The 25987-nt window shown below is 34.2% G+C and overlaps 2 protein-coding genes across 5 annotated transcripts; both read right to left on the minus strand.

Annotated features, from left to right (window-relative positions):
- Positions 1-490: 490 nt before the first annotated feature.
- LOC111997540 (putative disease resistance protein RGA4) lies at positions 491-11408 on the minus strand. 3 transcript variants are annotated; one of them, XM_065760692.1, is made up of 6 exons: positions 7965-11408; positions 7737-7835; positions 7397-7475; positions 6494-6605; positions 6283-6375; positions 491-678 (listed from the first exon to the last, which is right to left on the minus strand). In XM_065760692.1, the coding sequence occupies exon 1, from the start codon at positions 11337-11339 to the stop codon at positions 10158-10160; it is 1182 nt and encodes a 393-aa protein (XP_065616764.1). In that variant the 5' UTR covers positions 11340-11408; the 3' UTR covers positions 491-678; positions 6283-6375; positions 6494-6605; positions 7397-7475; positions 7737-7835; positions 7965-10157. The 3 variants fall into 3 exon arrangements, with proteins under 3 accessions (XP_065616764.1, XP_065616767.1, XP_065616766.1); XM_065760695.1 differs by lacking the exon at positions 491-678 and adding an exon at positions 2725-2976; XM_065760694.1 differs by lacking the exon at positions 491-678 and adding an exon at positions 2994-6086.
- Positions 11409-13127: 1719 nt separating this feature from the next.
- Positions 13128-25349, minus strand: LOC111997536 (uncharacterized). Of its 2 annotated transcripts, none has more exons than XM_065760680.1 (8): positions 25110-25349; positions 24849-24905; positions 24656-24731; positions 23637-23716; positions 23434-23483; positions 23254-23338; positions 23001-23099; positions 13128-13958 (listed from the first exon to the last, which is right to left on the minus strand). In XM_065760680.1, exons 1-8 carry the CDS (start codon positions 25335-25337, stop codon positions 13887-13889), a joined length of 747 nt encoding a protein of 248 aa, XP_065616752.1. In that variant the 5' UTR covers positions 25338-25349; the 3' UTR covers positions 13128-13886. The 2 variants fall into 2 exon arrangements, with proteins under 2 accessions (XP_065616752.1, XP_023885399.2); XM_024029631.2 differs by lacking the exon at positions 13128-13958 and adding an exon at positions 16056-16497.
- Between the last annotated feature and the right edge of the window lie 638 nt (positions 25350-25987).

The following is a 25987-nucleotide window of genomic DNA, read 5'->3' on the forward strand; positions in this document are numbered from 1 at the left end:
CTTAAAATGTTATGTTTAAAAAGATAAAATGAAAGGCAGAAAAGCCATTAAGCTAGGGCCGAATTAATTTGATGACTAATTTGTTAGATCATATATGCAAAAAAGGCCCAACTGTTTTAAAATAAGATGGAGGCCCAAAGTATATATAAACCAAAGGAGGCCCAACGCAAAGCATATATAATAACTGAGGTTAGATGCCCAAAGCTCAAATATTTACAAACTTTATATTATATATTTAATATTTAATATAATATAATAATATATTTCAGTTCAGTGCATTCAAATCTACCACCGAAAACTACCAAAATTTTCCGTTTTTCATATAATAAAACCGAACTGAAACGAAACCAAATTGAAATTTTTGCAATAGTTCAGTCAGTTTGAAGCGGTTTTTTCGGTTTCTCGGTTTTTTGCACACCCCTAATACACGTGCCACATTAAACACCGATATCACAACTGCAAATGAACTTCAAAAATTAAAGACAAAGCATTGGGTTATTTGAATATGAATTAGTACCAGAAGCCTTATATTTTCAATCTTTATGGCAATTATCAGTGATCAAACAATGTGATTCATCAACTTTTTATTCTTCACAACAATAGAATCAAGTACGCGTTCTTTTCAAGATAGTTATGGTGAGCTACCCAAATCCCCATCTTCAACAGGTAACCAACCACCTAACATGCAGAAGAGGACATAATTATATATTGTCAGTATAAAATGGAACAGAAGGTAAATATTGAAATCTGGACAAGTGTTTAACAAATCTCAAAAAGAGATGCAGGCTAAGAATTAGTAAATAAATATGGATGTATGGATGTATAGATCATAAATGTATATGGTTACACAAAACCTACAAATGTTAGTAGGCCAAAGCCACCTGTAAACTGATGTGCTCTACAATTAAATCATATTTTTTTTGGCAAACATGGAGGAATTGATCCCTTTCTAAAGTTATGTTCTCCAATACTATGTTTTTTTGAAATTTATAATAACATTTCTTTCTAAAGTTAACTTTCTCATAAAGAGTAATTTCTCAGTTAGTACTTTCACATTATAGATGATACTGTTATCATTAAGTTTGAGCTTGGAACTAGGAGTTCTTCACGCCATAACAATGGATAAATGCTTAGAAATCACATAATGACAACAGTGTCATCTATAAGGTGAAGGTGCTAACTGAGAAATTACTCTTTATGAGAAAGTCAACAGTGTCAATAACTACAAACACCTCCACAAAGCCATTAAATCAGGAGATTGCTCCTTATAAGTGTTAAATCCAGAATCACTACTCATTTTAATGAACTCAATTGTGACACAGCAAAATGCATCAAAATGATACATCTAATCACATCCATAGATGTGTGTGTGTGTGTGTGTGTACATATAGGTGTATATCAGTCCAAATGGTGACATGTTCCTTACACTGGCTTCCATTATACACATCTAACACAATGACAAAGGAAACATTGTCAACCTCTGTCAATATTCAAAAAAGCATTGAAGACTATTGCCTATTGGATAGAAGACTCATGAGAAGCCACCTCTATTTTGATTTTGAATTGACTACAAAGTAACACATCCTCCACTCCACCCCCCCCCCAAAAAAAAAAAAAAAAAAAAAAAAAAAAAAATGAGCAATGGTCTTTGGACCAAATGGCATCTCTCCTCCCCCAATAAATTAGGGTGGAAAGTAAGATCATAGGTTCAAACATGAATGTTACTTCTCATCAAGAACTACATTTTTGGGAAAGGCAAGTTTGATAGATCACTTGAACTACCCTAACTTAGGTAGAAATAAAAGACTAAAATTTACAAAGCTTTCCAAGTTAAAAATCAAGCAAACAGATTTTGAAGCTTTTGTTTCATGGTCCAATTCATTCTCAATGTAATGCATATCTCATTCCAGCCTATTGATAAAAAAATGGAAACAAATGTAAATAAATAAAATGGTAGAAGCAAATTAAATTTCCTAATGGGATAGTAGCAAAATCTGCAATAAGATGACCCTAAAAAATTTCCACTCACCTGCATACAATCAAATGCTGGTCATCTTACATCTCAAAAATTCAAAAATAAATAATATTCAATGCCTTAGGAACGAAAAATAACTAATTCCAAGACAGCATAACAGATTTCCCCAAAACATCAAATTCAATGACACCTGAGTGCCAAATTGCTCTCAATCATGATACAACATTCATATTTGCTTCTAAACTACATGTCCTTGACTTTTGCACAAGACGACCCTAAGAAGTTCAGCAAGAAAACGAGCATTGAATTATTAATAATTTCCACATTATCTTTAAGTAAATAAACTGTGTTCAACAATACTGCAAAAGGAAAATTTTGAATCTAGGCAGTCTCTATGTCATATGAGCACACAACGTTCAAACATGTTGCTTTCATATATAAATAGAAATTCATCATCAAGTTTCCAACCACTAATTTCATGGTGTAACTCCAAACAGATAATATTGTAAGATTTGATTTTACAATCCTATTTCAAGGTGTGGTATCAAGATATGCCAAAAAGGAAGTTTTGAACAGATGGTTCTAAAACATTGAAACCAAAAACATCACGGACACGCATTTCATTGGCAGAAACTTGAGATGGAACTTTCATAAGCAACTTCTCTTTGCTTTTTTCCAGGGGAAAAAAATTTTGAAAAAAATTTTGAAGCAAGTTTTCAAATTATTCCATAATGAAGAATTAGTGAGCGAGCATTAATAAACATCGTGACTGGGATCTCAATAACTATTCAATTAAAGAAAGTTGAAGATTATTTTGAAATAACACCTTCAAAATCTAATTATTTAAAAATTTATTACACACTATTGGGGAATGTTTTTCGGCGCACAACCATGTTGTCCGCTGGAGGGTGACCTTGCTAGACCCAAATATGTTTGGGGAGTTGCGTCCAGAACTCAACATTAGGCCACGTTGCCCAATGGCTTTCGGCATATTTGTAGGCCTACAAATGAGTAAAGCCCAAAATCTAAGAATCATGATAATGGTTGAATAAATAATATGTGTTTGATATAGTAGCTTTGGTTAATAGTTGTAATAATAGTTGAAATAAAGTAATATGTATTTAAAGGTGAAGTAATCATGTATTCAGTAGTGTAAATTTAGAGATATGGATACAGAGACACTTATCTTTGTATGATTTGTAACTCTAACTGTATAGCATCAGTGAGTTGATAGTATTCCGACAGAATGACTCTAGCGGTGGAGAGAGGCAATGCCATGATAACTTCAAGATTGAATAGGAAAAATGGGTGCAACTGGAAGGAGAGAGAGTATGTCCAGTTGTGTATAGAGGCTAGTTAAGTTTATCCCATTTATCATGCACTTAAATGAATTTTCCCTTGATAATACTCTTTTAGTTATTGTGAAATTATGAATAGTATTGTCTTCCATAAGAAGGGTTTTTGTAAGAAGTTTTTATGCCTTCTAGGAGAAAGGCTTTAATATTAAAAGTTTATGCCTTCTATGAGAAGAGCTTTTAGTATGAGTATTTGATATCTCTTCAGAAGTATGGAAATGGTAAAAGATATAGATATTTTGTGGGATGTAGTATTTGTAATTTGTAAGATACATGGAAGTAATGAGAAATATGGAGGTTAAAAATGGTAAAGATATGAGATTATAGCTACTGGAGAAGCTATAGTGATGACTTATGTTACTTTCCAAGAGGAAAGATTTTGTAAGAGAAGAGGTTTTGTAAGAGAAGTGAAGAGGGAGATGTGTTTAGAGGGAATGGGTAGCAAGATAGATGTATTTTCTGAAAATGAAATGCGAGAGAATGAGCTTAAGAAAAGTAATGGTGTTGTAGTCTGTTTAGCAATATTGTTGAGATTTTCTACTAGAGGATGGATAAAGGCTTATGAGTAGTGATATGAGGGGCATTTGTGAGCTTAGGGCTGAAGAGATTAGTTTCTAATTTGGAAATTGAGAACTTAAAAGCTCAAAACCTCATTAAGAGTTTAAGAAGATAATTAGAGGAAGAGGGGAAATAGAGAAGTTTATGAGAGAGTTGTTCTTCTCTATTGGTATGTCTTGAGGTGTTGATGAAATGCTCTATTTATAGCTGAGTTTAAGGGGGTATTTAGCAAAGAATCTCAGCAAAAATCTGTCCCAATTAGCAATAAATCTTCAGAAAATCCATCCTAGGATTTGGCTGAAAATGGTATGTTCAGCTTTAAGGTGTTCTTGTTGTTTTGGATAATAGCAGTTGGAGGAAAGATCAGCAAAAAAGGAAAATATTTTAGCAAGAAAAAAATAGTTTCATTGGTTGGTTTTGGTTTTTAGCCAAATAAGGAAATTCTGTAATTTCAAGACTGCTGGGTCAGCTATCACAACTATTCTGAAAAAGTTGTCCCAGCTGTCAGAAAAAACTATCACAGCTATCATAAGACAGCTGTTGGTTGGGGCTAAAGTAGATGAGGTCAACTGGTTGATGTCAAGTTGCTGGAGAGAATATTCAACATTTATTTCATGGGTTTGGCTAAAATGGTAAGATCTCTTTTAAGGGTATCTCGCTGATTTTGGTATAGCAGCTGGCTGCTGGGATTTGAGCATTAAATGGCTGGTAATGTCACTTTCAGCCAAGTGTCAAGTGCTGAACGCACTGCTAATGTTCTATAGGAAAGGTTTCCTCTTTTAGGTATTTATATTTTTGGTCTAAGATTCTATTACAATACATTTTTAGCAAGTAATAGAATAATTAATTGATAGTTAATGAAACTTTAGAGATTTAGTCAAGGTCTCATTGTGTTATTACTTAATCTTGGTAAGCAAAAAAGGCATTTAATACTCTGCTCTGGCAGCTGGCAGGAGAATATTTGGTTAGATTATGGTAGATGGCTGCTAGGTATTAAAGATATTATGAATATTTTATATTTAAAGATTGAAGATAGCCAATCAGATTTGGCCATGTTTTTGAGTTGGATTTTAGCTAAAAGTAGAAATAAGTTTATGTAGAATAATATGCTTAGGTTTCCAAATTCGTATAGCAATAGTTGAAGATTGAATGAATAGTTATTTTGTCAGTATTTAGATGGCTAGAGTTTTTGAGTGTTTGTCATATGATGAATATTAAGTTTTAAGAAAAGATCAATAAGGAGTTTTATCATTTTAAGTATTATGTGATAAGAGAAGTTTACCATATGTTACTCGCTACACACTGACTCGCCAGAGTTTAGGGAGTTGGAGAAAACAGGCCAAGCAACATGTTTCTTTTATCAACTTTAAACCGCTGGAGCTTTACTGAACATACCTCTTGGCCCTCCAAACCATAACTCCCAAAGTTTCCCCAAAGAGACTCATGAGTTTGGATCATGAGCCAAAGATAAGATGACGTACCTTGAGCTTTGTTGTAATTTTGTGTAAATATGGGCTATTGTTAGAGAAGCCACCTTCCATGAGTATGAAAGAGATAATATGGGCCATGAGTTTTGATTTATTGCTTGAACTCAATCCATATATTGATGTTGATGATATCGTGGGTTACAATCCCAATTGATGAAGAGGAAATATGGACCATGAATCCACCTCTAGAAATAAGGATCTTGTGGGAGAGGTGAGCCCAATCCATGAAGTTGAATAGAATATAAACTTATTTTGGGTTTTAAATGAGATTTACCCAAAAATCAATAATATGTTGACGTGGCGCGAGTTGCCAATGAAGTGATGCCATGTGGCGTGAAAAAAGAGTCCTCAACACATACAAAATGCAATTTGGATGGTTTTTTTTTTTTTTTTTTTTTTTTAATTTTAAGGAAAAAAGTCTACCTTTAGATTTAAGCATTTTTATTCCCTAAAGACACCAGACTCAATCTCATTATGCTTTTGACATTAAAAAGAATTCTCCAAACACATTTGAGAGAAGAAGAAATTATTCTGCCTTATTTCATTGTATAAACTAACTAAGCCAGTAGTTTCTTTCTAATTAATCTAATGACATTGTGCAAATGAAATGACTGAACAGAATACCCTAATAATAAGTGAATTCCTGCAGTGTTTGTTGATCAGGTAGATACTCCCTTCAAGTGTAATATTTTTCTATTTCAGCAAAGCAACCTAAATCACACCTCATCAAATCAGTTTTAGGTACAAAGATTTAAATTGTTAGAATAGAAAGCAAGTTACACTATCCTTTTCTTCTCCATATTGTGAAAAAAATCATAAATGCAACAAAAGTCCTTTGAACAAACAGAAAGAATACAAAGTAGAAAGAGATTTCCCAAATACAAAATAAAAAAGAAAAGATGATTACCGCTGAGTTCACAACTTCGCCTAATTTCAAGGCCTGAATGTTTTGAACAATGTCTGAATTTTAAGCAAGATTTGTTCCTTGCCTTCATTCATTCTGCATGAGAAATCAAACCACTGATAAGTTCTCCAAAATATCAAAACCTCAAAAACATAATGAAGAACAAACAAGAACAATAATATTGGTGTTCCATTCTACAAAAAAGGTCAAATACCTTAGGTTAAAAGATGGCTTTAGAAGGTAGATAAAGAGGCAAGACATCAACCACTAGGCGAACAAAAAGTTCTTAAACTTGTTACTTGGGTGCTCCTCTGAAAATTAACGATCTATCACATGAAAACAGATAAAAAGAAGGTAAGTTATTACTTGCCATCCATTAAAATTGTGAAGGGAAAAAAGTTTTCCCTTTTGGCAAGACAACAATGAGGAGTACAAATAATCAAAAGACTAGAATTTTTAACTTTGAAATATTTGGAAAGAAAGGTTGCTAGCAGCTGCAGGTGATAGAGAAATATCAAGAGATCAACCACAAAGAAAATAAAAATAGTTCCTGGTTGTGTGATGTTCTCTGCATTAGAAACCCAACATATAAAAAGGGATAAATAACAAAGAAACTGAAGGCACCAAAGGTTTTGTTTGAAATGTTTGAAAAAACTCAACAGTGAAATCAAAGGGCATTACTTGAATGCTACCGCTGGTACATGCGAAAAAATGATCAAAAGGGCTGTATTTGCCAGAGTACTGGGAAACTACAATCAGAAATTTTCAGTTAGTAGGTAAAAATTGCAATTCAGATTGAGAAAATCTTGTGATTATTGAATGCTTTGCTTTTAACATAAACCAAAAGAAATAATCTATTTAGGTAGATTATCCCATCAAAGAACTACTTTTTTTATAGGTAAGATGATGTAATTAAAATAAGAATACTTCACATACAATGGACACAAAGAAGCCTAAAGAATTACAACATGAAAGTATTGTGTACAGAAAGGATCATCAAAGAACAACTTAAGCCATTAGTTATTTTCTGAGTAGTTCAATGGAGAATTTGCAAATTATGTCAAAATTTTAAATATAACACCACCCTCTCCTAATGAAAAAATAAAAATAAAAATACCTCCATAGTTAGCACAATTCTGCAGTGTAGTTGCCGGGTTAAGTCCTGCCCTCAAAGTGCTAAGAAATTTTCTATGATTCTGTAATTATAATAATCAACCATATATGTCAGTCCATGAACACAATCTTATTTTACACAAAGATATAAATTAATTAGAATAAAAGAACAAATGAAAGAATTTATGTTATACTTATTTGTTCTCCTAAAACTTTAAAAAAATAAAACAAAAAAATCAAGTGTCTTATTAAAATTTTTATGGATAGGAACAAAATACAAAAGAATTTTACAATAAAAAATAAAAGAAGAAGAAGAAAGAAAGAAAGAAAGAAAATAAGATTACCACTGAGTTCTTGACCTGTTGCGCAATTGCAGTTTTCGAATAGGGTTCGAATTTTAAGCCTAGGTTTGTTCTCTGTCTTAGATGGTTCTTCATTTGTTCCTGCATGAGAAGTCAATTAACCAAGAAGTTCTCCAAAATACCACAAAGCTCAAAATGCACCAAGAAGAAGAGCATTTTGAATAAATATAGAAGGCTATGACAAATTGGGATTAAAAGATAGGTGCATACCTGAAGAAATTGTTTCCGGCTGGTCCCAATAATCCACAATTAAGTATGGGACATGATCAATGTTGGGCCAATCTTCACCTGTTTGACTCAGGCATCTTTGACGTAAGAGGGGACAATCAATAATTGTCAGATGTTCTAAAGATTTCAGCTCATGAATCTCTCAAGGCAATGATGCTAAGTTGGGGCAATTGTGAATGAAAAGACTTTGTAGTGATGTAAGGTTGCCTATCCACTCTGGTAAAGCTATCAAACTAGGACGTTCTGAAATTATGAGTTGTTGAAGAGTCATAAAATGTTGAAGCCCATCTGGTAAAGACACCAGCTTTGTAATTCCCATAAGACATAGAGAACGAAGGCTCTTAAGGCCATGCCATTGTAAGCCATCATCTTCGTTGTTTAGCAGAGCAAGCTCATTGTAGGGCCATATTTCCATAGATTGAAGCGAGGTGAGATGTTGAATACTTCTACAAGTTGAAGATCCTAGTCCATCACACAATATTATAAAGAGTTTCCGGAGAGAAACGAGGTTCTGCAGCCACTCCTCTGGAAGCAATTCTAAATCTGAAACATCCAATAAGGAAAAAGACTCTAATTCTGAGAGGGGAAAGTTGCATGAGGAGGCAGTTGATGGGCTCTGTCTTGGTACCATATTCATTGTCTGATGCAATACCTTTGAGCTAGCTTTATACAATTGCAGCTCTTCTTTGAGAAATGGAAACTTGGGCATGGAAGTCAAGTTAGGACATTGATAAATTCCTAATTTTAAAAGACAAGGAAATGATGGCAGTAACATATGCTCTGCCTCGTTATCATTATCTTTCATCCACCATCCCTTCATAATAGGGCAATTCCCTAATTCAAGAGAATATAAGGTTGGGAAAAATATTGCTTTGGAAGAAGAGGAACCAAACAAATTACTAACAGTGTCTTTCTCCATGTATTCAAGTGCTACCATATCCAATAGACTGACAGTCTTGAGAAAAGGGAGTTGATTTAACAGCGGCAGGTGCTGGCATCTACAATTATCCCTTAACCACAAATTGACAAGATTAGTGAGTAAAGAGACCCAACTTGGAATATTTTCACCCATATAACCATACAACTCCAATGCTTTAAGATTTGGATGTGGCTGGAGCCCTTCCAATGACATTTCATCATAACATTCAATTTCTACAGTCCACTCTGGGTCCCACGAAAATTCTAGTCAGTGAAGATGCTGTTTCTCAGTCATTTTTGCACCTTTACATTCCAGCACCACCTTGTCATCTTTTCCATGTCTTAAATTGGTAATTGTTAGGCTTCCTCCCAAATTTCTCAGATTTTTCAATTTACTTAGCCCACCACTAGGCCTAGCCTTGAAACCTTCCTTGCTCACTACAAACATTGGTAGTGTCTAAAGAGAAGTAAGATGCCCAAGTCCAACGGACATATGTGTCAATTTGCTACAATCAGTAATATCAAGATGCTTGAGATTGACCAACTTTTGAATGTCCCTGGGTAATTCTCTAAGCTCCAAACAACTATTCAGTTTTAGTGTAAGCAAATTCAACAAATTAGTAATTGAATTGGGGAGAATTTCAATACTAGAATTTTCAAAAAGATCAAGATATCTTAAATGCTTCAATTCCCCAATTGAATGCGGCACTACATGTAGCCCTACCTTGCTCAAATCCAATGTGCACAAATACTTGAGATTTGAGACAAGTGCATCACAAGTTAAGCTATCCGAATTCCCCCCACCACCAAATGCAAGAATTTTTCTTATCTTCCATCCACATTTGGGTGTTGAAAGATGATCAATAAATCCGTAGGACCAAATGATACATGACGAACATTTTCAATAACATTTTCCCAACTTGAATTTAATATTGTACTTTCTGTCCCAGCCACAAGAATTGCAAGTTCATGCATGAGATCATGCATTTTGCATGATTTTATGTTGCCCAAATCATCCTTTTCTACATCCTGGAAAAACAACCTCCAAAGTAATTGCATAAAATATTCTCTACCAACATCGTGTACACATTGTCTTTGATCTATTAACTTAATAAAACCTTGTGCAGCCCAAAGTTTAATAAGTTTATCTACATTAATTCTATGATCTTTTGGAAACAATCTACAATAGGCAAAACATTGCTTCAAGTGCGACGGAAGACGATCATAACTCAACTTTAGAGTCGATAAAATCTTATTTTATTGTTGAGCTAGTTTTGAGAGTTCATTTTCTAAGATGGATTGCCATTCAATTTCAGAGGTTTTACCATACAATAAGCTTCCTATTGTTCTTATAGCGAGAGGAACCCCATTACACTTTCCCACAATCTGTTTTCCCAATGCTACTAAGGCTTTTTTCTCTAGTGATTTGCCATTTTTAAATGCCACTTTTACAAATAAGGGCCAAGCCTTTTCTTCCGGTAAGCCTTTAAGATCATAAAGTGAAGTTGTGCCTATTATCTCTACTACCTTTATAGAGCGTGTAGTTACCACTATCCTACTTCCCCTGGCACCACCCATTAATAAATTTTTAAATTGATGCCATTCATCTATGTCCTCATTCCACACATCATCCAAGACAAGGAAGTATTTTTTTCCATTAAGTGTTTCTAGAAGCTGATTTTGTAAAATCTCAAGGTTTTCTTCATGCCTCTCAATTTTCATAGATTCTAGAATTTTTTTTACGTCAAAATTATCCGAGACACAAATCCACAACTTCAGCTCAAAATTATTTTTGACATTTTCATCATTGTATATGAGTTGAGCTAGTGTAGTTTTCCCTAATCCTCCGATTCCAACTATTGGAATAATTGAAACATTCTCTACAACATCAGTATCAAAAAGAAGTTTTATAATTTCTTTCTTATCAATATCTCTCCCAGCCACATCTTCTTCAAGTACAAAAGAATAAGTTTCTCTATTCCTATTATTGACTTGTGGCTCAATGGGGTTTTCTATAAACCGGAACTTCATCCTATCATCAGCAATGGCATTTAGTCTCTCCCTAATTGCCTTTATTCTATGGCCCATCTTAAGACTATAAGCAAGCTGGTTTGAACCTGAAAAGAAAATGCGTACCTCCTTTGTTATCTTACTTCCAGTCATCATTTTCTGTAGCAAAGCTTCAGTTGAGAAATCATCCAGCAGGTCATCTGCATCAAAGAAGAGATCTTTGAGCTTTCTGAGCCAGTCTTTGATCTTGTAATTATGAGAACCTTGATTTTCTGCATCTAGAAGCACAGCTTGGATTGTGGAAACTGTGCTATTTAGAATTCCAAGCTCAGCTTTGACACCACATGCTAACTTGATCTCTTGGAGAAGTAAGGAATGTAGCACTTCAAGTAATTTCCAGGAAAGGTCAAAGAAAACTCCGTCTGCCATTTTTTTTTATCCCTTTCAGGAATGCTTAATAGTTTTGTGGGATGATAAAAGTGATGAGAGGCAGGTTGTAGTGTCAAGCTTAACATAACCACATCAATATTTATAAGCCATGAGGGTGACATTGTTGAACACTTTTCCTGTTAATTGTCTTTCAATGATGCTTGCACAAAGGATTAATTCTCTAGGTTAAAGAAAGTAATATTAGACAGCAATGATTCTCAGCAAAAGTAACACAAACAACTTTAACAATTATTCCTTCAGTGATAATGGATGGCATGAATGGTTCCTCTTCTTTTCTTCCTTTGGTGGCTTAATTCCAATTCCAATCCACTCTCCATCTTTTGTGTTCCTTAAGATCATGAAGCGTACCAAGTAATACTTATACCTTGCTACATTGGACCCTCTTATAGGTATTTTTATCACCATTTTTATCATATTGTTCTTTCTTTTTCGTTTTTTGAGAATGATATTGTTCTTTCTTAATAATGATATTAGGTTTAACTAATTAAAGAAAAGGATTAAGGGTCCAGTTAATGTGTGCCCTTAGGGCACACATTAAGCTTTCTATTTTTGGAAATATTTTCACGAAAATTGAAAAAGCTGTCATTACTTTTTCAATTCTCGAGAAAACTTTTTCCAAAAATGGAAATTAATGTGCGCCCTAAGGGCACACATTAGTAAAATCCAAGGATTAATTACAGGTGGAGGGGTATTTGGAAGGGGAAAATTTTTATTGTGAAACCCAAGATTGTTGGTCGATAAAACCAACAACAACAACAATAATAATAAATAAATAAATAAAAGGTGAATAGCGAGTTCTATAAAGTTTTTCATATGGAGTGCAAGTAATTTTATATATACGTGATTAAATATGACGAGAATAATTTACTTATTTTTCAGGGAAAAAATAGAAAGAGAAAAGATTACTTAAGGCATTCTAGGCAAAGCAAGTGGAATTAACAAATAGTAAAGAAACAACGTTTTTTTTTTTTTTCTGTGTTATCCATTCATTGAAGCAATCAAGAAATTAATGTTCAATGCTTTTGCTTTATTGCCGGAAAATTTTCAATTTTTTTTTTTTACATGCTTCCTATCTAGAAATAGAATTGCCTATTAAATAATTTTATAAATTCCAATAAAAATGAAGACTTTATAGTAAATATATATTTAAATTGTTCTAACTTCTAAGGAAAATATTATATGCTGATGAGATTTGTTTTGGCAGCATATACAAAGTGCAAAAGAGAGGAACATATGAATAGAACACTGCCCTCTGCTTTAATGTTGATATGGCAAGTACATATCTTGAAGGAATTTAGGTATTGCGCATTTGAAGAAAAGATTCTGGAGAGTAATTGCAAAGTAGCTGACTAGTTGCCTTTCTCTAAAGAGAGCAGTATTGGACGTGAAGGTTTTGATGCACTTTATTCTTCACTAGACTCCCTTCTTTTTTTCATGTAGTTTGATGCCAATTGCAATACATGTCTCTCTCTTTTATCAAGTCAACTTTTTTCTTTTAAACTAACCGCCACGCGATGCGTGAGAATATATAAATATTATGTAATGAGGTAAAATATATAAAAAGTAACAATTATTTTTTGTATATTTGATTAATATATTTTTACAGTGAACCATATTCTTCTAACTTATGTTGTAGTGTGTTAATTTGCCTAATATACAACTAAACTTTATAAATTTCAAATTTATTATTCAAATTTATCATCTCGGAGATTATCTCTTTTTTTTATAGGTAATTAGAAAACTAATATTAATGATAAAAAAAATAAGAGGAAAGTACACGATGTTCATGATGATGAACAACAAGAAAAAAAGAGCAAACAGCACAACAAGAAAAGGGTAATCAGGAAACTAGGCTAAGGGAAGACATAAACTCAAAGAGAAAAGAACAATCAGTAAAACCCCAACAACAAGACCACTCCAATAAACTACGATTGCTTAAAACATTTAACTCATCCACCGTCTTCTCCTTGTCCTCAAAAGAACGACGATTTCGTTCCAATCACACAATCCACATTAGGTACCCTGGAACCAAATTCCAAATGTCCGAATTATGCTTCCCAAGCCACTGATGCCAACAAGATAACAAACCCACCATTGATCCTGGCATAACCCAATGAATACCAAAAACTTGAAACATAAAAGTCCATAGGGAATGAGTAACAGGACAATGAAGAAGAAGGTGGTCTGTCGACTCCCCATCACGGCAACACATACAACACCAATTAGCCAAAGGGCAACCCTTAAGCATTAGATTATCCAAAGTGAGGATCCGACCATGAGCAGTTGTCCACAAAAAGACCGCCACTCGCTTAGAAATCTTTGGTTTCCAAACCCCCTTACAAGGAAACAAAGAATTCGAAACACCCCGAATTGCATGATAGTAAGACCAGGGGTCAAACTTACCATCACCTTTTAGCCGCCAACAAAGAGTATCTCTCCTATCATCCCGAGGAATATGAGTTTGGATAAGCTGAAATAGAGAATACGATGCAGCCAACTCCCAATCTTCAAAAGCTCTATACAATCTTAAATTCCACACTCCAACTGTACCCCCTTCTGGAATCCACAGAACCTCAGAAATGCAAGCATCCTTGACCGCTGAACACACATAAAGCTCAGGAAATAATAAAAACTTATTATAAAATTACAATGTTATCTTAACCAAAATTAAAATAAAACCAAAGGGAAAAAAGATAGAATTTATAATAATTTATTACTCAAACAATTGGTAGGTATATATTCAAATTCATATTCATGTAGATTGTGTTTTAATATAAACTCAAATTCCTATTTCCCAAAAAACTAAATATTAACCCAAACCAAAATTCAAGCAAAGGTATAAAATGGAGAGGGAAGACTTAGAGATGAGAAATTAAAAAAACACAATACCAAAACACATATTTATTGTTAAAAAAAAAAAAAAAAACCCATCAACCTTAATCACAATTATAAGAAAGAACAAAAATCTACCAAAAGAAAGTAGAGAGAGAGAGAGAGAGAGAGAGAGAGAGAGAGACTGTGTGTGTAAGAACAAAGATATTATAATTTATTCTCCACACTCTCAACGTTGGGAGTTATTTTCATATATATAATCAGATTAGTTGCATAGGATAAGATGTTTGAATACAAAATGAAACATTTGAAATACAAATTGTAGATGAGATAGAAAAGCATATGAGATATGAAAGTGTTCGGGGCTTATCTTGAACTGTTCTTATCTACTACAATATTTTAATTTGATCTAATCTGATTTGCTGCAGTGTTTGATTCCTTATCAGATTGGAATGCTGAGAGAGAGAGAGAGAGAGAGAGAGTACTCACAATTTTTTTGTGAGAAAAATATGGATTGAATGAGAGAATTGGTATTGAATTTATACAAAATAAAATAGAGAAAACAAGAGTCAAAATATAAAAAAGAGAAAAAGATGAAGAAATTGTAACGGTAAAGTAGAGAGTAGTGGGGAGATAAAGAGGTACAGAGAGAGGATAAAGGTTAAAAGAAGTGTAACAGTAAATATGGACTAATAGGGAGAAGAAGAGTTTTTCTTTTTCTTTTTCTTTTTCTTCTTCTTCTTCTTTTTAAAATAGGGAGAATAAAAGTTTAAAAAAAAAAAAAAAAAAAAAAAAAAAGAGAGGTAGAAAATAAGTGAATGATGTGGCCACTGATATGACTTAACAAGAACATAACAACAATAAATGATTTGCTTCAGCTTTTAAATATATATAAATTTACTATCTTACGGTTAGTCATTTATTGGTAATTTGGTACTATAGAAATGCATACTATTATATTGTTTATCGAGAATCTTGAGATACATTTTCCTTTACTTTCTTTTTTCTTTTTTTTTGCCATTTTTGAAATTTGTTCCCTTATATCACCATACATCTTTGGTGCGATGGTCACTCCACAAGTATAAATGCTTGTAAAGTGTGGGGGGTAAGAGCCAGAATTCAAGTCTCTAAGAGGAAGTTTCACGCACATATACACTTAGATTAAGTTAGAGTATAATTTCTATCTTATATCAAAAAAAATGAAAGAAATTTGCTCCCTTATCAAATTTTATACTTTCATAGCATTCATAAATGCCCATTATAGATATGCATTACAATTTTAAAGCTGTTTTTGTACATACTACCATATGGTGCAAAATCACATACGATGCATGATCATGGTGTATGCATGGAAAGAAGAACGGGTGAGCATGCATAGCCTAGGAGGCAAAGGAATATCTGGAGTACAAAAACACAGCAGGTGTGGGAGTTATAATTAGACACTCCAACGATGAGCTAATTGCAGCGATAAGAAAGAGGAGAAGGTCAGTGGAATGGTAGAGATTGCAGCAATTCGAGCTATATCTTTTGCAAAGAATATAGGAGTACACAAAGTGATCAATGAAGTAAGTTCATTACAGATGAAGAAGACTGTTATAGAAACAGAACTGGACCTGTCAAGTGTGGGACACTTGATGGAGGAAGCAAGAAATGGATTAAAGGACTTAAGAATGTTTGTTGGACTGTCTGGTGGGTAGGCAGGAAAACAGGGTTGCTAACAGATCAGCATGGCATGTTGTTTGCATTATAGATGCTGTTGCTTGACTGGAGGACGCTCCAGTTTTTTTACCAAGTTATGTACTACTACCTATGTTTTTTTTTTTTTTTTTTTGATAGGTGTACTACCTTTGTAAGACAATTCAATTAATACAAATGCATTTTTTTCATTCCCAAAATAAAAGTCTCTACAAGATACCTCACAATAAATTAACCTAGCCACCTTCTTCTTTTGGTGGGGGAAGAAGTGAGTGACCCAACGGGGCGGGGTTTCAAATTTAAATTGATAGCCTTTATTTCAAAAGGCTGCATCTTGACAAGTGAACTACTCGTTGGGATTAATAATAAAGAGCCTATAGATTATTTATGCCATCTTCTGGTACAACCTACGGAAAATTCTTGCGCCTTCTAATTCTGCATGAATTTCTCTCTCAGTCCTTATTCCCATTGGATTGCTCAACAACCATCCCTCATTGTCACACAAGACACTCTGGCTGAGGGCATCAATGTGATGAAGCACATCCACATCAGCATCAAACTGATTTCTCATATCAAGCGCCACTTCAAGCACATCAGACTGTATGAACACCTGATCAATACATCAAAATGAAATTTAAGACATGCCTAAATCTTGCATGTGTGAAGGAAGTTTTGGTAAAATAGTATGTTCAACACAGAAAACTGGGTAGAAAATGAAGATTTATCCCTACATACTTGAAGCAAATTATAGCACCATTTGTTTAGAAAGAGAATTATCTTACTCATTTGCTCCTCTTATTTTTTTTTTTTTTTTCCTTTCTGATGCTCCTGTCTAGAAACAGACCATACATCTTTCTATTAGGTATGAAAAACAACCCACAAAAGCATGTTAAAACATTGCATCTTACCCCAATTATCTAACTGAAAGCAGCTATATTAGCTCACAACACAACAGAATCTAAAAGGAATATTGAGGTCCAGGGTCAGAGTGATGGGGAACGTAACCAGCAGCCCTTTTTGAATACTAGCAAGAGGAAAGGGAATTTGAGTGCTCAAGATTTTTTTTTTTTTTTTTTTTTTTGAGGGTTTCAACCTATGTCATCCGCTTATGATAATAGCTCTTTATCATCAGACCAAAACACCAATCAGTTTTTAATGTATGCAGGAATTGATCCCTAGATCTCTTATACAATCATCAGAGACTTTACCAGTTGAACTAACTGGAACCCACAACCATCAAGAGTTAATTTGGGATGTTTTGCATAATGAAAAGGCCTCTAGGGGACCTTTCTTAGCTAGTCTGAGTTGTTTTGAATCTTTTTTTTACTGCTTTTTAGAAAAATACTGGTCTAGTTTCAAATAAAGTTTCCCTAAGCTTGCGCTTTTCCTTTTGTAGACCCATTTAAAACCAATAGGCTTAATACCTTCTGGTTTGTCTACTAAGGTCCAGACCTGGTTGGTATACATTGAATCCATCTCTGATTTCATGGCCTTTTTCTAATTCTCAACATCCTTATCATTCATTGCTTCTTGATAAGTAAAAGGATCATTATAATGCTCCTCTGACTCCATTAGATAAATCTCATTTAACAAAGTGAGTCTAACTGGAGGCCTCATAGTCCTTTTACTACACCAAGTCTCTTGCATTTTGCTTGGTTCAATAGGCACTATTACTTGCTCTTCATTATTCTCATTCAACTCAGCCATTGGTTCATCAGTTTGTTCATCAAGAGAAACTTTGGCTCTACTTTCATTTAAGCTATAATCTTCCTCAAAAAAATAGCATTCCTGCTCCCAAAAACCTTTTGCTTGCTAGGATTGTAAAAATAGAAACCAGTAGACATCTTGGGATAGCCAACAAATAAGCATCTACGATTCCTTAGTCCTAGCTTATCCACATTAGACTTTCTAACATGTGCTGGACAACCCCATATCTTTAAGTAATTTAGACTTGGTTTCTTACTAGTTCATAACTCATATGGGGTGTTAGGAACTGATTTGGTGGGGACCCTATTTAATAAATAAACAGCAGTCTCCAAAGCATAACCCCAAAATGAGATTGGGAACTCTGACATGCTCATCATGGAACAAACCATAATAAGGTTCTATTTCTTCTTTCGGCTACACCATTATCTTGAGGTTTAGCAGGGAGAATCAATTGAGAAATAATGCCATTTTCTTTTAGATATTCCCCTCCTCTTTCAAAGTGAAGAACTTTTATGCATTTTCCAACTTGTTTCTCAACCTCATTATGGAATTCTTTGAACTTTTCAAAGGATTCAAATTTATGTTTCATTAGGTACAAATAACAATACCTAAAATAATCATCAATAAAAGTAATGAAGTAAGAGAAACCACCTCTTGCCATGTGATTCATAGGACCTCATACATCAGTGCATATTAATCCTAATATATCAATGGCTCTAGCTCCCTTTCCTGTAAAGGGGCTTTTGGTCATTTTCCCTTGAATGGTAATTCGCCAGATTTTATAGAACGGGTTGTACCAAGGCCCATGAGTCTTATTTGTGGAGGTGAATCAATTTCTTTTTGGTTTAGATGCTCTAGTTACTTTTCTTTGTTATCAAGACTCCCTACTCTTTTCTAGGAAAAGGTTATCATGAGTCCTACTCATTCATTCTTTCAATAGGTGGAATCCTACTCTTTCTAGTAAAGGATTTGAGGTTTTTAAATGTAGTCAATAATGGAGATAGAATTGAATTTAACAAAATTCTAACAGCTTATTTGGTCTTTGAGGGTATGATTGCCTCTATTTCCTATGTGATTGACTAGGGTTTATCTTTCTTTATTTCTTGTTCTATTCACAGTTTTGACATCAAACCATCAAACTCATTCAAAATCTTCTTCTTTTTTATATAAGTAATTAGAAAATTTTATTAGAGGGAAGGAACACTCAAATGTGAGTGCCCTTACAAGAATTACTAACACACACTCATACCCCCCGAAAAAAATATCAAAGTATATTCAAACAAAGATCTCAAAAAACTATTCTTAATATCTAGCATAGAGTGCTCTTCATTCTCATAAAGTCCAACAATTCCTCTCTCCAAACTGCCCACATAATGCAATGTGGAGTAGCTTGCCACACAACCCTTAAACATCAAAACCTTAAAACCCTTCAAAATCTCATCAAGTACCCTAATTTAATGCTGAGTTTCTAAAGATCCTACATCAAAATTGGTATCAAAGATCATTAAAGCTTCTGCCCCCCATCAGAAAGTTACTCCACAAAAGCATGTTAAAATTTGCATTGAAGCCAATCACAATGACTAAAAGAAGAGATTCTTAAGCTCTCAATACAAAAGAATCTAAAATTGAGCATATCACTTGACATAATCATGAATTTGACATGCCTTTCATGATTAACTAAACAGTTGCTTATAAAATTACAAGAATTACTTAATTACTTAATGCATAATTGCATATGCTGAATTGTTGATGTACACCAAGAATTATTCCCCTTATAGGCTTCCCACCTAAGGTGTTTGGAATCACTACCAAACAAATACGCAAATAATCTCGATAAAAATAATAATAATCTGTAACCTACAAAAGGAACCATCTGGAGCTTTATATACAGCTTTCAGGAATCATAATGATAAAGATAAACTCTCCTAAACAAATCCTAAACAATCTCAAACACTAATATTATAATCCTAAACAATCTCAAATACTAGTCCAATACTAAAGATAAACCCAAATAAAGATAACATAAATGATAAGGATAATCTCCACAGGTGTGCCATCATGTGGTGTCCGCACCAGGAATTCTTTGAACTTTTCAAAGGATTCAAATTTATGTTTCATTAGGTACAAATAACAATACCTAAAATAATCATCAATAAAAGTAATGAAGTAAGAGAAACCACCTCTTGCCACGTGATTCATAGGACCTCATACATCAGTGCATATTAATCCTAATATATCAATGGCTCTAGCTCCCTTTCCTGTAAAAGGGCTTTTGGTCATTTTCCCTTGAATGGTAATTCGCCAGATTTTATAGAATGGGTTGTACCAAGGCCCATGAGTCTTATTTGTGGAGGTGAATCAATTTCTATTTGGTTTAGATGCTCTAGTTACTTTTCTTTGTTATCAAGACTCCCTGCTCTTTTCTAGGAAAAGGTTATCATGAGTCCTACTCATTCATTCTTTCAATAGGTGGAATCCTACTCTTTCTAGTAAAGGATTTGAGGTTTTTAAATGTAGTCAATAATGGAGATAGAATTGAATTTAACAAAATTCTAACAGCTTATTTGGTCTTTGAGGGTATGATTGCCTCTACTTCCTATGTGATTGACTAGGGTTTATCTTTCTTTATTTCTTGTTCTATTCACAGTTTTGACATCAAACCATCAAACTCATTCAAAATCTTCTTCTTTTTCATATAAGTAATTAGAAAATTTTATTAGAGGGAAGGAACACTCAAATGTGAGTGCCCTTACAAGAATTACTAACACACACTCATACCCCCCGAAAAAAATATCAAAGTATATTCAAACAAAGATCTCAAAAAACTATTCTTAATATCTAGCATAGAGTGCTCTTCATTCTCATAAAGTCCAACAATTCCTCTCTCCAAACTGCCCACATAATGCAATGTGGAGTAGCTTGCCACACAACCCTTAAACATCAAAACCTTAAAACCCTTCAAAATCTCATCAAGTACCCTAATTTAATGCTGAGTTTCTAAAGATCCTACATCAAAATTGGTATCAAAGATCATTAAAGCTTCTGCCCCCCATCAGAAAGTTACTCCACAAAAGCATGCTAAAATTTGCATTGAAGCCAATCACAATGACTAAAAGAAGAGATTCTTAAGCTCTCAATACAAAAGAATCTAAAATTGAGCATATCACTTGACATAATCTAGAATTTGACATGCCTTTCATGATTAACTAAACAGTTGCTTATAAAATTACAAGAATTACTTAATTACTTAATGCATAATTGCATATGCTGAATTGTTGATGTACACCAAGAATTATTCCCCTTAGCTCCAACAATCATTATGAATATCGCCACAATGACTATACCCAAAAAGAAAAAACTTAAAAAAGGTGTTAGCGATAATGAAAAATGGCTCTATCATAATAATATTATAAAAATGAAATTCATGACTTCATGGAATCCTAATACGGTTTCCATGGTCAGTTGTGGGGAAAGATTTAACTTTTCCAATGGAACCAATTTGGTTGATGGATGCAACCTTCAGATGTCTTATGGAAAACTGGAACCATTTGATTTACAACTATATTAGTAAGTTTTAGGCTCCAAATTTACCAATTAAAAAAAAGAAAGGAGGGAGGAAAAAAACAAAGGATGGTAAGGGTGGAGGCGTGGAGCTACTTGATTATGAATGCACTAGAGTTGGACAGCATGCAATGATTTACTGGGTCCATGGTTTACACAATCAAATCAAGAAACTCTCAATTCAAACCTAATCCGACCAATATGAAGCATCAAACAGACCAACTAAAGGGCACAAAAGTGGAATCTCAAGCACAAGAATCATCAAAGATGAGCAACCCTAATGCCCGATACCCTCACCATCTAACAGGTCCACTTGAGATTCTCTAAGCTGAATTTCATATATCCTACAAAGAAATCTACCTTCTTCATATTTCCAGCATGAGAAAGATTTCCTTCCATTGCCATATAGGCCCCTACATAAAATGGAGCACAAAATTCATACCACATTGAATACAATAGTTGCTGACGCATTCACTCCTTCCAAAATTTGCATGGCATTCAGCCTATTTACAAACCCATCACTAAAATCACCCATCTTGTTTTAACAAACCACATCAGTGACATTAAGTCCTTCTGCATCTCATGAACCATCTAAAGCGCTTTTCTTTTGCTTGGTAGAGGGGAGACCCACCCAGATGGAATTAAATTAACACCACCAAATTTTCTTAGGCTCTTACAACATCATTTGAAGCGTAATAAACTACTACAGATTATGTCGGCTTTCTTAGATGCCTCCAAACAACCCCACATAAATTCATTGATAGACACACCATTTCCTTTTTCTTTTTCTTTTTTTAACACACCAAACAATGAATCACACCAGGGAAGGAAAATTCAAATTCACTATTGCACTGTACTGCTAAATATCTTTCCCAAAAGGGAAACCCAACTTAATCCAAGCAGGAGCTGGGGACAAAACTGAAATTTTACCAGTGACATGTTTGGATAAAAAGGGAAGACAGGTTTGGACTTTTGAAGACTAAAAAGATCGGGGCAAAACAGTGATTCAAGCATTTGGGTGATCCAGTCAGAGAGTCTATAGTTTAAGCAGAAACATTAGTTACTGGGTCACTTTTATTCTTGTTTGTTCCCCCCCTTCTCTCTAGAGGAAAGTTAGAACCAGCAAAAACACTACAAGGCAAGAGAAAGTTTCAATTTTGGAAGGTCGAAATGCCCTTCCCAATTGTTTGGCTCAATTGAGGTCTTTTTAGTTGATAAATTCTAAAATACGAAAATTTTCAAAATCAAATTATTTTTGTTTTATTTAGATTATGTTGGCATTGAGAAGGAGGTTCAGATGGGTGTCTGTGCCTGTGTATTGAATTATATGTTCCATGTCTGTGTATTGAATTATATGTATGCATGTGCGTGTATGTACATAAAAATGACTATGTAGTATGTACAACATCACATTTCTGTTTCATCAAGAAATTTAACATAGTATATATTATTTTGAGGATTTTTTTCTTTTTCTTTTTCTAGTTTACTATCAATACAAGGTTGATACATGAAAAAAATAGCCTAGCCTTATGCCAAAGCTAAATCAAATGCACCTGGCACTATGTTCTTCAAGTAAGTTCTGAATTAGTCACCTAACTGATCTACTGAGATGGTCCTGTTAAAGTTCCTAATCCTTAAGTTTCAGGTTCAGATAGTGAAAGAGTCACAGTAAACTTTTTAAGAGAGAGAGAGAGAGAGAGAGAGAGAGGAATGATAGCTTAATATTGGAACAAGGGCTGTATATCAAATAACTTCGAATAAAGAATAGTTTGGAGACTTAGACAACAGAAAAATGAGTACTGCAAATGAAGTCTGAATCTATTTTGATATAAACTAAATAGATACCTGCCCCCCATGCATTAAATTCTTTATGATAGAATCTACCAAATGCTTCTGCACAACCCTTCTTTTATGATGCCTTTTCTTGAAATGAGGGTCTGGGCACTGCATATAAATAGGAGCCAAGAATGATTTTAGTACAAGTCAATGATCATTATATCTCACCATTGGCTAAAATAATAACTTGGAGTAAATCCCTCTAGAATTAAACATGCAAAATAATTCTTCCTGAATGTTCCGGAATAAGAGGTTCACTCACGAGGATTGAGACTAGCATCAAGGGTCCAGGATATGTTGATACTAATTGATTGAAAGAAATTGTGGCATTAGCAAACAAGAAATGTCTGCAATTCAGGTCAAGCAATCCATTATTTAATCACCCATGATAAACAGTTGGTTTCTTGTTTTCACTGTGCAAAACAAAGTCTCAGGACCATACATGTTGCTAAGAGCTAGCTCTTTAACCCAGAAGTTAGCACGCTTTACCAGCTGCACATGGATAGAAAATGTTACCACATAAATTTAGAGCCCTCATACTCTTTGAAGATGAAAGAGTAATTATAAATAAGTAATTATAAATTTGAATCAATCACAAAAACTCTAAAGCATATAAAGAGTAATATAAGGAGTTGGTTCCCATACTTTCTGCCGTATTTCCAGCCCCAAATAATTTTTCTCTTCAGGATTTCTTTTCGCAAGCCATAAGAGAAATCTGCCACTACCTGGGGATATTTGTATCATTAGATCAGTACAACTGATGAGTTCTTAATTCTCCTCTCCAGTGACTGAAAATAATGTAAAGCATTTAAAAAGGGTCCCAGAACATTAAGTCACTAATAACATATGCATTTATCAAAAAAAACATACAACTACCATACATATCAAATTGCTACAATATCTGTACATAGCTTAACCATGCGAGACAAGTCTCTCTCTCTCTCTCTCTCTCTCTCTCTCTCATAACTCCAGTCCAGAGGCATATGAAAGTCAGAAGGTACAATTGAATTATCCTTCTATAGGTAATTCAATCCACACCAGAACAGAAGTAATAGAAACATAACGATTAAAGAGTTATTAGTTCTTGACTTTTTTGAAAGCTAGGAAGGATAAGTTCATAGTGTTTCATCTTTAGGTTTGTGTAATCTATGACAGTGACTTAAAAAGAGCACCCTTGTAACCATATGTATTTTCTCTGTTTTATCTGTTTTCTCACTTACATGCGTTTTATCTTTTACCATTTTGTCCCATCCTTGCAAAAGTAACGAAAAATGGTATGCCTTAGGACTGGCAATGACATCCATAGTAGATGCAGAAAACATGAGAAACAGAGTGGATGCCGAAGAAAAGTACTTCTGATTGAACTTTTTTTTCTTTTTGAACTTTGTTCTAAAAAGATTAAGACTGGTATCTTCTAATTGAACTTGTATCTTGAAATTTGCACTCAAAGGCTAACAATTGCACTCGTTTAAAACAAAAATCTGATTTTTGACATGAAGGTTCTTAGAGATGCACTTGTGCAAGAGCAAGGCACAAGTAAGATATGGCCACCTTAAATGGAATTCCATGGATAATCCATTGTTGTGTGATCATAGCAATATTGAAGCTCATTATGAAGAAACAATAGTATACACTTTTCTAGATGAAAAAGATAAGGCATTTACCACTTCCAACATCCACCATGAGAGGCAATGTTGGGTCCTTGAAAACTTCATCCCAGTCTGGTGCATCCGCTGGCATCTACTCAGAAACAGAAGATTATTTATCTATTTCTCACTAATTAAAAAAAAGACCCATTTTAGTAGTGAATAACTGTAATATTTGTGAAAGGAAAAGCAGGCCCAATGAATTACATACAGAGAAAGAGGCACTCAGAGGGTTCACATGTTGCCGGATTCTGACATGACCCAACTCCTGCAATCCAATAAATAACCCCACAATTCACTCAAATATTTAAATTAAATATAAAAAATCACCCACAAGCCCTTGACAATATAGCAAGCTTTTATGGCTAATGAAAAGAAGGGGGTCTCATTTTCCATCATATTATCAATATTGGTTCCAAAAAAAACATAGAAATTATCAATATTTTAACAAGAAGAAGAAGAAGAAAGAAACCTCCGAGACTTTGTGGGTGAGATTAAGGTCAGCATATTCTAAGGCCACCAGGTCTGGGCTTCTGAGAGCAGTAGCACAAGCAGCACCCACCAAGAAGTTACTACTGCAATAGTGTCGACCAAACAAAGATGATGTTCTTAGTAGGACTGAGCAAAGCCCTTCCTTTCTCAAATTCTTGTTCCAGCTATTAAAGTAGCGCAATACGCACAAGGAAGGAGCAGTTGCCATTTCATCCTCTCCCCTATAAAAAAAAAGACCCATTTTAGTAGTGAATAACTGTAATATTTGTGAAAGGAAAAGCAGGCCCAATGAATTACATACAGAGAAAGAGGCACTCAGAGGGTTCACATGTTGCCGGATTCTGACATGACCCAACTCCTGCAATCCAATAAATAACCCCACAATTCACTCAAATATTTAAATTAAATATAAAAAATCACCCACAAGCCCTTGACAATATAGCAAGCTTTTATGGCTAATGAAAAGAAGGGGGTCTCATTTTCCATCATATTATCAATATTGGTTCCAAAAAAAAACATAGAAATTATCAATATTTTAACAAGAAGAAGAAAGAAACCTCCGAGACTTTGTGGGTGAGATTAAGGTCAGCATATTCTAAGGCCACCAGGTCTGGGCTTCTGAGAGCAGTAGCACAAGCAGCAGCCACCAAGAAGTTACTACTGCAATAGTGTCGACCAAACAAAGATGATGTTCTTAGTAGGACTGAGCAAAGCCCTTCCTTTCTCAAATTCTTGTTCCAGCTATTAAAGTAGCGCAATACGCACAAGGAAGGAGCAGTTGCCATTTCATCCTCTCCCCTATCTACTGTCCTTTCTTGGTACACAAAATGTTGGGCTACTCTTATTTTAGTTCCCCCA

Source organism: Quercus suber, unplaced genomic scaffold, assembly GCF_002906115.3.
Source record: "Quercus suber isolate HL8 unplaced genomic scaffold, Cork oak 2.0 scaffold_378, whole genome shotgun sequence".
Lineage (NCBI taxonomy): Eukaryota > Viridiplantae > Streptophyta > Magnoliopsida > Fagales > Fagaceae > Quercus > Quercus suber.

Excerpts from the sequence above, each read along its gene's own strand:
- LOC111997540 (XM_065760692.1), bottom strand. The coding sequence starts at position 11,339 with ATGGCAGACGGAGTTTTCTTTGACCTTTCCTGGAAATTACTTGAAGTG.
- LOC111997536 (XM_024029631.2), bottom strand. The coding sequence starts at position 25,337 with ATGGCAACTGCTCCTTCCTTGTGCGTATTGCGCTACTTTAATAGCTGG. Across the intron at positions 23,717-24,655 it reads CATGGTGGATGTTGGAAGTG|GTAGTGGCAGATTTCTCTTA; the intron begins GTAAATGCCTTA and ends AAATATCCCCAG. Across the intron at positions 23,484-23,636 it reads GGCTGGAAATACGGCAGAAA|CTGGTAAAGCGTGCTAACTT; the intron begins GTATGGGAACCA and ends ATCCATGTGCAG.